The 12,002-nt window shown below is 40.5% G+C and overlaps 1 protein-coding gene across 3 annotated transcripts in view; it reads right to left on the bottom strand.

Moving 5' to 3' along the window:
- ZNF112 (zinc finger protein 112) overlaps nucleotides 1-12,002 on the bottom strand; it is a 44,882-nt gene that overhangs the window by 18,779 nt on the left and 14,101 nt on the right. For 2 of the 3 annotated variants that reach the window (XM_059383582.1, XM_059383581.1), the window contains 3 exons: nucleotides 10,489-10,536; nucleotides 7,183-7,309; nucleotides 2,890-2,985 (listed from right to left, as the gene is read on the bottom strand). In XM_059383582.1, the coding sequence (XP_059239565.1) occupies nucleotides 2,890-2,985; nucleotides 7,183-7,309; nucleotides 10,489-10,503 (238 nt within the window). In that variant the 5' untranslated portion in view covers nucleotides 10,504-10,536. Of the gene's footprint in view, nucleotides 1-2,889; nucleotides 2,986-7,182; nucleotides 7,310-10,488; nucleotides 10,537-10,624; nucleotides 10,769-12,002 lie in introns of those variants that run through there. The other variant, XM_059383583.1, reaches the window with a different exon arrangement.

The following is a 12,002-nucleotide window of genomic DNA, read 5'->3' as shown; positions in this document are numbered from 1 at the left end:
TATCAAAAATAAAAAATTAAAAAAAAAAAAAAAAAAAAAAAAAAAAAAAAAAAAAAAAAAAAAAAAGAATGAAACTGGACCACTTACTTACACCATACACAAAAATGAACTCAAAATGGATTAAAGACTTGAACATAAGAAACTAAAACCATGAAACTCCTAGAAGAAAACACAGGCAGTAAGCTCCTTGACCTCAGTCTTGGTGATTATTTTATCTGACACCAAAAGGAAAAGCAACAAAAAAATAAAAGGTGGGACCACAACAAACCAAAAAGCTTCTGCAGAGCAAAGTAAACCATCAAAAAAATAAAAAGGCAACCTACTGAATGGAAAAAAATAACTGTAAATCACATAGCTGAAAGGCTAATATACAAAATACATGAATAATGGCTACAACTCAATAGCAAAAAAAATCCCCAAACAGACCACATAGAAAATGCGCAGAAGATCTGAATAGATATTTTTCAAAAAAGACACAGATGGCCAATAGACAAGAAAAGATAGTCAACCGTCACTCATCATCAGGGAAATGCATATCGAAGCCACAGTGAAATACCACCTCACACCTGTTACAATGGCCAGCATCAAAAAGGTGAAAGAGAGAAAGTGTTGGCCAGGATGCAGAGTAAAGGGAAGCCTCATGCACTGTTGGTGGGAATGGAAATTTGTGCAACCACTACAGAAAATGGGTTCCTCAAAAAATTAAAAAGAGAACTACCATATGATCTAGTAATTCCGGAGAGTGGGAGGGGTGGGAAAAAAAAAAAAAGATCTAGTAATTCCACTGCTGGGTACTTATCTGAAGAAGATGAAAATGTTAATTCAATAAGATATATACATTCCTGTGTTGACGGCAGCATTATGTACAGTAGCCAAGATAGGGAAACAACTGAAGTGTCAATCAATAGATGAATGGATAAAGAAATTGTGGTGTGGGGGGTGCCTGGGTGGCTCAGTTGGTTAACCCTCCACCTTCAGCTCAGGTCATGATATCAGGGTCCTGGGGTCGAGTCCCATATCGGGCTCTCTGCTCAGCAGGGAGCCTGCTTCCCTCTATCTCTTTCTGCCTGCCTCTCTGCCTACTTGTGATCTCTGTCAAATAAATGAATAAAATCTTAAAAAAAAAAAGAAATTGTGGTGTGTATACACACACACACACACAACACACAAACATATTACATACACACACTGGTGTGTATATATACATATATATGCACGCATACATATATAGGTATGTATGTATATATACATATATGTGTGTATATATATACATACATATATATACCTATATCTACCTATAGATATTGATAGATAGGTGTATATAGATATAGACAGATAGATAAATATAGATATAGGTATATATATATAGTGTAATATTACTCAGCCACAAGAATGTAATCTTTTTTTTTTTTAAAGATTTTATTTATTTATTTGACAGAGAGAGATCACAAGTAGGCAGAGAAGCAGGCAGAGAAGGGGAGGAGGGGGAAGCAGGATCCCTGCTGAGCAGAGAGCCCCACGTGGGGCTTGATCCCAGGACCCTGAGACCATGAACTGAGCCGAAGGCAGAGGCTTTAACCCACTGAGCCACCCAGGTGCCCCCCCCCTTTTAAAGATTTTATTTATTTATTTGACAGACAGAGATCACAAGTAGGTAGAGAGCCAGGCAGAGAGAGGGTGGAAAGCAGGCTCCCAGCTAAGCAGAGAGGCCGATGCAGGTCTCCATCCCAGGACCCTGAGACCATGACCTGAGCCGAAGGCAGAGGCTTTAACCCACTGAGCCACCCAGGTGCCCCCACAGGAATATAATCTTGCCATTTGCAACAACATGGATGGACCTCAAGGGTATTATACCAAGTGAAACAAGTCAGACAAAGATAAACACTGTATGATCTCTCTTATGTGTAGATTAAAATACCATAAGAAGATACCAAGTTTACAGACTCAGAGAACAGACTGGTCGTTTCAAGAGGAGGGGGTTGGGGACCGGAGATATAGGTAGGTATTATATATATATTTTTTTAAGTTTAAAGAAACTGAGTAAGAATTTTAAGAAAACTGCAGCTGGGTCAAGAGACTCTTCAAGTGTTAGAGGGTAAGAGGATGAAAAGAGAGGGCAGAATGGAAAGATAAAGAACTGGGCATTTGAACAAGGAAGTCAATGCAAGAGGGTCTCAGTTGAAATTGCTACCTGGGAAGGACCAGTTATGATGCTGGCACAGATCACTTTTGATATTGACTCTAGTTGACTGGCTTTTCTTAATCTTTTAAGGATAATGGCTACCTAATTTTTTTCTTAAAAATTTTATTTATTTGACAGAGATCACAAGTAGGCAGTGAGGCAGGCAGAGAGAGAGGAGGCAGGCTCCCCGCAGAGCAGAGAGCCCGATATGGGGCTCGATCCCAGGACCCTGAGATCATGACCTGAGCTGAAGGCAGAGGCTTGAACCCACTGAACCACCCAGGCGCCCCAACGGCTACCTATCTATACTCAAGCACACCTACACCATTAGAATTAGGATAGGCCTTCATCAGAAAACAAACAGCATTCTAGAATATCCTTTGATTGTGCTGATTTATTCTATGCCTGCCAGCTGTCCCACGGAGGACTGAGGACAGTTAGGGCCTTGCATCTGTTAACCAATTCATTCACTCAAGGCAAAGAGAAAAGCAAGTCGAGTAACCCGAAGCAGAAGCATAATTATGATGGTCTGATGGGCAGCAGTGAGGCAGAGCAGAACAGAATGAATGAGCAGAAGTAAACACCTATAGACAAATACGGAAAGCCAGAGGTGGCTGAGGGCATAGACAGCTTAGGGCCTGACATGTTCTGATTCATGTCTAAGGAGAGAATCTCTAGCTGCTGTGTTACTGCAGGACGGTTCTTACCTAAATATCCATCTCTTTGGGTTTCTGTCTCTATCATCAAGAGCTTTTCTTCTCTCTCCAGCTGGAATATAAGGTCTGGCTTGAAGGGCTGGTTCCCTGAAGAAAGGCAAGGAGAGCAGAAGTTTAAAGTTTTGATGAAGTCCAACTGATCTTTTGTTTGTTTGTTTCTGAATCATGCTTTTGGTGTCTACGAACTGTTTGCCTAACCCAAGGTCAAGATTTTCTCCTGTGTTTCTTTCTAGAAGTTTCATACTTTTACAGTTTCCATTAGGTCTTTTACCCACTTTGAGTCAATTTCTTAGTGAGATGCAAGGCATGGGTACAGATGCATGCAGAAGTCTAAATGTTTCAGCACCCTCTGTTGAAAACACTGTATTTTCTCCAGTAAATTGCTGTGACACCTGTAATACATCTAAAATAGTTTTAGGGGAGGGTGCCTGGGTGGCTCAGTGGGTTAAAGCCTCTGCCTTCGGCTCCGGTCATGATCCCAGGGTCCTGGGATCAAGCCCCGCATGGGGATCTCTCTCAGCAAGGAGCCTGCTTCCTCCTCTCTCTCTCTCTGCCTGCCTCTCTACCTACTTGTGATCTCTGTCTGGCAAATACACAAATAAAATCTTAAAAAAAATTAAAATAAATAAAATAAAATAGTTTTAGGGGGCGCCTCGGTGGCTCAGTCATTAAGCAGCTGCCTTTGGCTCAGGTCATGATCCCAGGGTTCTGGGATGGAGCCCCATATTGGGCTCCCTGCTTGGTGGGAAGCCTGCTTCTCCCTCTCCCCCTGCTGTTCCCCTGCTGGTGCTCCCTCTCTCATGTGTCTCCCTCTGTCAAATAAATAAATAAAATCTTAAAAAAAAAAAAAAGTAGTTTCAGAATGGCTTCTTCCATCTCACTGCAATAAGCAAATCCACGAGAAATTCTTCAGGACTGCAGTTTGTTTTCCCATCCCCCTCCCACTGCACCTAACACTAAGGGGACACAGTCATGTGCTGTGCTCCTTAGCTACGTCCCAAAGTTCTTTCTTTCTTCGCTCTCTTCAGTGTGGTTAGGGTACCAGTTTCAAATCTAATTAATTTCATTTGTTTCATTGTTCTTTTAGTTTTAGATGATCATACTTTTGCATTCTTATTTTTTGTCTTTCAAGATTATATTTAAATTCTAGTTAGTTAACATAGAGTGTAGTGTTTGTTTCAGGGGTAGAGTGCAATGATTCATCAGCTGCATTTAACACCCAGCGCTCAGGGCGCCTGGGTGGCTCAGTGGGTTAAAGCCTCTGCTTTCGGCTCAGGTCATGATCCCAGGGTCCTGGGATCGAGCCCTGCATCGGGCTCTCTGCTCGGCGGGGAGCCTGCTTCCTCCTCTCTCTGAATGCCTCTCTGCCTACTTGTGATCTCTGTCAAATAAATAAATAAAATCTTTAAAAAAAAAATAATAACACCCAGCGCTCATTACAACAAGTGTCTGCCTTAATGCCCATCACCCAGTTACCCCTCTTACTTGTTTCTTCTTATTTAATTTGTATAATGCATTGAACTAATGGATTCTCAAAAATCCAAACCAGGCAGAAAGGCACACCCAAAGGTGTGTGACACATATCTTCCACACTCTTACCTCCTACTCACTATATGAGACTGGCTTCATGAATCTCTAATTAATCCTTCTTGGATTTCTTCTTATAAAGACAAGCAGATAGACGGAGGTTTCCTTATTTCCCTTCTTTCTTACACGAATTGCAGTATACTATTAACGCTCTTTTGCATTTTGTTATCTTTGGGGAAAATTCCTAGAAGTGAATTGCTAGGAACGTTGCTGGATAATTATCAAATTCCCCTCCTTCAGGGCTGTTTCATTTTGCTTTCCTACTTCTGATGCATGAGATTTTATTTATATTCATATTTATTTTTATATAAATTTATTATATTTATATAAATATTATATATTTATATTTATATTCCCCGCAAATTCCCCCACAAAACTCCAGTGTTGAGTATTTGAATTTTTGTGCATCTCACAGGCGAGAACTGGTATTTCAGGATAATTTTACTTAACATCTCCCTTATGTTTCATGAAATGGAACATCTACTCATGCGTGTAGACACATATGCACATGAAATATGCACATGCACACGTCTACCTTCTAGGTCTACCCCCCGAGACCAAGAAACAAAGCCACCGCAGTAGCAGTGACAGTACCCAGCATTCAGATCCTGTTGTTAAAAATCACTCTCCAAGAAACAGATGACTCCAGAGCTGGGGTTATGAAACAAAAGATTAACACAGAGCAGCATCTATGCCATAAAGTAAAGGAAGTGCTCAAAAATATGGTGGGGGCATATCACAAAAGGCCAAATTTGGAAAAATTTCAGCACCGAAGTAATTACAGTAATATTATAAACCATTTTTTACAAAAAGAATTCACAAGTCTCGACAAATACATAAATAAGTAATTAAGGCACGTAGGGCTCCTGGTTACTGTAGAAGGCCAAGAGCTGACTGCCAACTGCGAAGGAGGTAATAAGTCAGAAAATCGTTTTGTAAGGACCCTCGTAAAGACCAGCAAAGGCAAGGATCAGCACTGGATGTTAAATCTACAGGGAAATATTTGTGTGGTCTTAAAAAGTGTTGCCCTATGATTGCAAGAGAAACAAAGAGGTAATTTTATAGTGGAGAAACTGGACATCTGGACTGGGGGATCAAAATCAGCATACACCAATGAGGGACAGATGCTGTGCCTCTACCTGGGATGTTCCCCAAAGGACTGCCAATGTCAAGTTCCAGCCAGAATGGATCATTGAACCAAATTATAAGGAAGTATTAGGAATGCTGTATGAAAAATGGGGGGCACGGGCAAGGGAGGAATAATAGTATTCTTCCAAAATGTTGCTGTCACAAAAGACAAAGAAATTGCTGTGGAAATGCTCCAAATTAAAGGAGGCTGAAGAGATGTGACAGTCAGACTAGACACAAGACTAGGCCTCACTCTGGAGAAAGAAAAATGTGCTTTTGGGAATGTAACTGGCTCTACTGATAAAATCAGAGCATAAATGAAAGATTGGATAAAAGTCTTACAGTTGCACTGGGAATATGTAAGAGAATATTCTTATTTCTACAAAATACACTGTTCAGTGAAGAATTAAGCTTGCTCAAAGAGAGGTCTGGTCTTTATCCCCAGCTCTTGGGAAGTGATCTTTAAGTCCTTGGGATTTCCTGTCTCGTAGGAATGTCTTTCTCATGTGGAGGCTTTGGACAACACCAGATTGCTTACCAATGTGATTTATGGTGGGGACTTTGGGCCATCTGCTATCAGTCTGATTTCCAGAGGGACTGAAAACTAAGGTCACACATTCAGGTGTCCAGCCACATCTATATGGCCAAACCACAGTAAAAGCTCTGGACACCACGGCTCGTGTGAGCCTTCCTGGTTGGCAGTGCTATACTCCATGTGTACCATGACCTGTCACTGCTGGGTAGAGTCCCTGCGGTCTACGTCTCCTCTGGGAGAGACAATTAGAAGCTGGTGCTGGAAATCCCCTGGACTCTGCCCCAGGTGCCTCTTCCCTTGGCTCTCTCCTTTTCATTTAATAAAGTGTAACCATGAGTATAACCGCTTTCAGTGCTTTCTGAGAGTTCTTCTAGGGAATTATTGAGGCTGAGGGTTATCTTGGGGACCCCTGAGCTTATAATTGGTGTCAGAATAAAGGCAATCTTGGGGACTCCCAAACTCTGCATATACACTGAGGCATTTAGAGATAAAGGGCCATGGTGTATATAAATTACCCTCAAATGGTTCAGAAAAAAATATGAATATCCATATGTTACCATACATACACATATATGTGGAGAGAGAAGGAACACGCTCATAAATAAAATAAATGGGTACAAATATTACTCTAGGTGAATCTAGGCAAAGGCTATAGGGGTACTCTTATTCTTACTTCTGCAAATGTTCTGTAACTTTTAAGTTATTCACAAATACACTGTTAAAGGAAAAAAAAATACCTCTGAAAAATCAAGTTAATACATAGTTGCTTTTGCTGGCACCCTTGGCCTGGGCGGGAGGGCGGTGGGCGGGGACCGGGGGGGGGGGGGGGGCAGATAAAAAAGTTAGAGTAACTCACTAAACTGACTACATGACAAACAACAGGGCTGGACCACAATTCGCCCCATTATATACTGCGAAGGACAGAAACATCTTGTCAGTGTTGGACGGCGATTATTAGGACTCTTATCTGACCAAGCATGATTTCAAGGGTCTCAGAGCTTCAAACACCTGAGACACCGAGAGCCTGTCCTCACCCACAGAGACCAGGTTCCTGAAGTTCTCCAGCATCACGTCGCGGTACAGCTTCCTCTGGGCAGGGTCCAGCAACCCCAGCTCCTCCTCACTGAAGACCACCGCCACGTCCTTGAACGTCACCGCCTCCTACAACACCAAGCACATGCAGACTGTGTTTATGGAAGAGGGGCAGCACTGAGAAAGTGTCAAGGATGGGAAGCTGTTCTAGAATCTGGGGGACCCAATCAAAGTAGCTGCCTTCTATGACACTCATTCCGTCCACCAAAAGGGACGCAAGAAATCGTGGACATTACATCGCCGCCAAACAAACAAACAAAGAGCTGCCTTTTGTTAGCACTCCTAGGCTGCTATAATTTTAAATTTATAATTTTATAATTTATAATAAATTTATAATTTTAAATTTATAATTTTAAATTTTATTAGGAACACCATTTGCCCCCAGAAAAGCTTTAGTACCAATAGCATGTGATGGAGAGTCTCTGTTCTCCATTTTACACACACACACACACATTCCACTTACTTAGTTTGACAAACTTACAGGTATCGGTCTTTTACATACTGTTGGAGTATGGAGTTCACCCTCTATGCACCACCACCCCCCCCCGCCCGGAGTGTGCAGCGGTGGCGTGGGCACAGCTCCAGAGCCGGGCTGCCTGTCCTCACACTGAATGCTCTGCCTTGTGCTAGCTACCTGCCCTTGGAGAAGGTCTTCATTCTCTCCTCCATGTGCTGGTACCTGTACCATAGGGTACGCATAACAACATGAGCGACTCTAGGGAAAGCAATTTGGAGCAGGGCCTGGCACAGAGTACCCAAAAAATGTTAGCTATTATTATGATTAGTATTATTTATTTTTTTAAAGATTTTATTTATTTGTCAGAGAGAGAGAGCACAAGCAGGCAGAGGCAGAGCAAGAAGCAGGCTCCCTGCTCAGCAGGGAGCCTGATGCAGGACTTGATCCCAGGACCCTGGGGTCACAACCTGAGCTGAAGGCAGATGTTTAACTGACTGAACCACCCAGGCGCCCCTTATGATTAGTATTATGATCACGTCTGTCATCCTACTGCAGCACTGTACAGTAAGTCAATGATCTAGGTAGGATACGATCAACTCATCTAAATAATGCAGTTTTAGATTATCTATCATAAACAATGTCACAACAAAAATCCCTTGGATTATCTCCTTAAAATGAATATTGAAAAGTAGAAATGGTAATGCTGAATGAAAACTTTCAGCATTTTGATTCATGACAGGTGTTTCCTCCAAAAAAGATTTTTCCAGCTCATTCTTCTTCCACATATAAATCCCTAAACTTCTATACCAGATACAAATACTTAAAACAGATATGAATGCCAGATATGAATACTTAAAAAAAACTCTGATAATCTCAGAAGTAAATTTGGGAAGTAAAGACCAGTTATTTAGAAAAATTTTCACAAAGCTGATTAGTAATGAAGACCACTCCCTTTTATGTATTTGCTGGTCATCTCTTGCTCTTGCTGTATTCAAAATATTCATTTTGGGGACATTAAGTTCTTTCTTCCAAATATGTTGCAAATATTTTTCATTCTACTTGGGCTATTTGTCTTATAACTTTTTACTGTAGTAAAATGTAAATTTTTTGTGTGAAGATCTTTGTTCTGGCTGGAGCTCCAAATGTCACCACCTCCGGCCTTGGTCTCTGAATGAAAAAGAAAGATGAAAAAATGTTTTGTTTTGTCTTTCTTTCTTCCAGTATCTCTTTCCTGATACTCTTTATCCAGAAGGGAAAGGCTTTGGAGTTGGCAAGATACTTTGGAGTTGGCCAGATACTCATCTGCTACTGTAGGAACTTGAGCAGGACTTGAACTTCCATGAACCTCTTACCTTCATGTTAACAGTGCAGATTATTCTAAATCCCCCTTGGAACAGTGGATAAAGTGACAGATGGAAAGTGCTTGGATGTCCTTCAATATGACTACAATTTTAAAATTAAGTATCTATATTACTCTAATAAATTAATTCATGAAAGGTGAAACACACGAAAGTACATAAACATACAAAGACACAAAGTTTCAGGTTTGGGGAAGAAAAAAATCGAGCTTTTTGTATGAAAACATCTCACAATTTTTTTCTGAGTTCATTTTCAGTATGATCCTGTTAGACAAAAACATCTTTTAGGTATTCTTTTTGTAAAATACCCGAGGCATCACTTAGGAGAAAAAAGTTTCTTAGTTTTGAGTCCCTACAACGGAAGGAAAAATTATCTTAGAATTCTCTCAGAATTGCTTTTTGTGGGGCACCTGGATGGCTCAGTCAGTTGAGCATTCAACTCTTAGTTTATCGTCAGGTCATGATCTCAACGTAATGGATCGAGCCCTGCATCAGGCTCCATGCTCAGTGGGGAATCTGCTTGAGATTCTCTCCCTCTCCCCTCCCCTATAAATAAACAAATAAATTAATTAATTAATGATCAATCTTTCAAATAAATAAATAAATCTTTTAAAAAGTTGCTTTTTAAGTAAAGACTGTATGTAGCAAAACTGATACTTCTGCACAAAACTGCTAGAATCCTCAAAAACTTAAAAACTTATGAATGGGGAATAGTGAAAAGTGGGGGTGGGGAACAGTGTCCACTAAAATAATATTAGATGGCAAATTAAGTGTTATAATCTTAAGTGAAAAAATTCAAAATTGTATCTATCATTTTATATAATAATATATATAAAATACCTGAAAAAATAAATAATTTATAAGCAGAGTGATATGTGAGCTTTTTCATTTTTTTGAATTTCTTTTTTTTTAAGATTTTATTTTTAAGTAATCTCACACCAGTGTGGGGCTCAAACTCACAACTTTGAGATCAAGAGTTGCGTGCTCCATTGACTGAGCCAGCCAGGTGCCCCCATTTAAAAATCTTTTCTCGGGGCGCCTGGCTGGCTCAGTGGGTTAAAGCCTCTGCCTTCAGCTCAGGTCATGATTCCAGAGTCCTGGGATTGAGTGCCACATCAGGCTTTCTGCTCAGCAGGGAGCCTGCTTCCCACCTCTCTCTGCCTGCCTCTGTGCCTACTTGTGATCTCTGTCAAATAAATAAAAATAAAATCTTTAAAAAAATAAAAATCTTTTCTCATTTACACTATTATTTGTAAAAATAAAAAAATGACAAAAACCAAAAGGAAAACGTTTTTAAAAACAAAGAGCATGGCACATAAATGGTTAACACTTGCTGAAATTCTTTATTCTTGGCAAGGAAGAGTAAAAAAGGAGTCTACCTAACTGAGAAGTGAAAGAAAATGTTCAATGACAGAAATAAAAACCCAGCTCACCTGGAACTTGATCATTTTTTCCTCCTTTTCCTAGGGAAAGGCAGAGACCTGAGAAGGTAAAACAAGGTCATGAGAAAGAAGCCATGAGAGAAAGGGAGATGTATCTTTGTGTACAATAGGCAAAGGTGTCCCTTACTTGCTCCCAGAAGATGCTGCCACACACACCTTGGCAGGCCAGGTGTGGGCTTGATTCCAGCTACCATGAGGTTATCCTGGCAGGATGCCCTCATGCACGGGACAGTCTGCACAATGATACTCAGCGCTCCTCACAGACCTCTCTGCTCCTATGGACTCACTCTGATACTGGAAAATGTGGAAAAGGAGAGGCAGTGGTATGTACTGGTTAAAGCTGGACTCTGGGCACAAAATTCAGTTTTAAAATCTGGCATTGTTGTGTATTTGCTATATGTTGGCATCGCTACAGAATAAACATATGTAATATTTAATGTATAGGACATATATGAGTACAACATACAATATGTAATACACACATATGTTAACCATGGTTAATTAACCTCTCTAGGGTTCATTTCTGTAATCTGAAGCATGAGGACCATAATAGAACCAACACTATCAGATTGCTATTAGGATTTCATGTGAATAGCATAAAAAGGTTGTAATTATACCAATGTTTTCTAGATGCTAAAAATAGAGCTTCCCTATATGACCCAGGAACTATACTACTGGGTATTTACCCCAAAGATACAGATGTAGTGAAAAGAAGGGGCACATGCACCCCAATGTTTATAGTAGCAATGTCCACAATAGCCAAACTGTGGAAGAAGCCACAACAGACGAATGGATAAAGAAGATGTGGTTCATATGGAATATTCCTCACAATGGAATAGTCCTCAGTCATCAGAAAGGACGGATACCCACCATTTGGACTGACATCGATGGAACTAGAGAGGATTAGGCTAAGTGAAATGTCAAGGAGAGAAAGACAATTATCATATGGTTTCACTCCTATGTGGAATGTAAGGAATATCGCAGAAGACCACAGGGGAAGGGAGGGAAAACGGAATGGGAAGACATCAGAGAGGGAGTGGAACTACAACAGACTCTGGATTCCGGGAAACAAATTGAGAGTTACAGAAGGGATGGAGTGGGGGGAGGGGGTAACCAGGTAGTGGGTATTAAGGAGGGCACGTTTTGTGATGAGCACTGGGTGTTAAATGCAACTAATGAATTCATTCAGCACTATATCAAAAACTAATGGTATGCTCTATGTTGGCTAACTGAACACAATAATAAAAAAAAAAAAGGAGGGCACATGTTGTGATGGGCACTGGGTGTTATACACAACTAATGAATCATTCAACACTATCAAAACCTAATGATGTACTATACAGTGGCTAACTGAAAATAATTAAAAAAAAAAAAGAAAATCAGATACTATTCTCCATCATAAAACTGTCCTCGTAAATGTGTCTTATAAGACAACTGGGCGGCAAAGATGGCCTCTTAATCTGTTGCCCCAGTAATAATGTTTGTTTCGACATTGAGACCACACT

Source organism: Mustela nigripes, chromosome 17 (assembly GCF_022355385.1).
Source record: "Mustela nigripes isolate SB6536 chromosome 17, MUSNIG.SB6536, whole genome shotgun sequence".
NCBI classification, from domain to species: Eukaryota; Metazoa; Chordata; class Mammalia; order Carnivora; family Mustelidae; genus Mustela; species Mustela nigripes.
The sequence above is the reverse complement of the archived record's forward strand: the minus strand, read 5'-3'. Positions and strand labels throughout refer to the sequence as shown.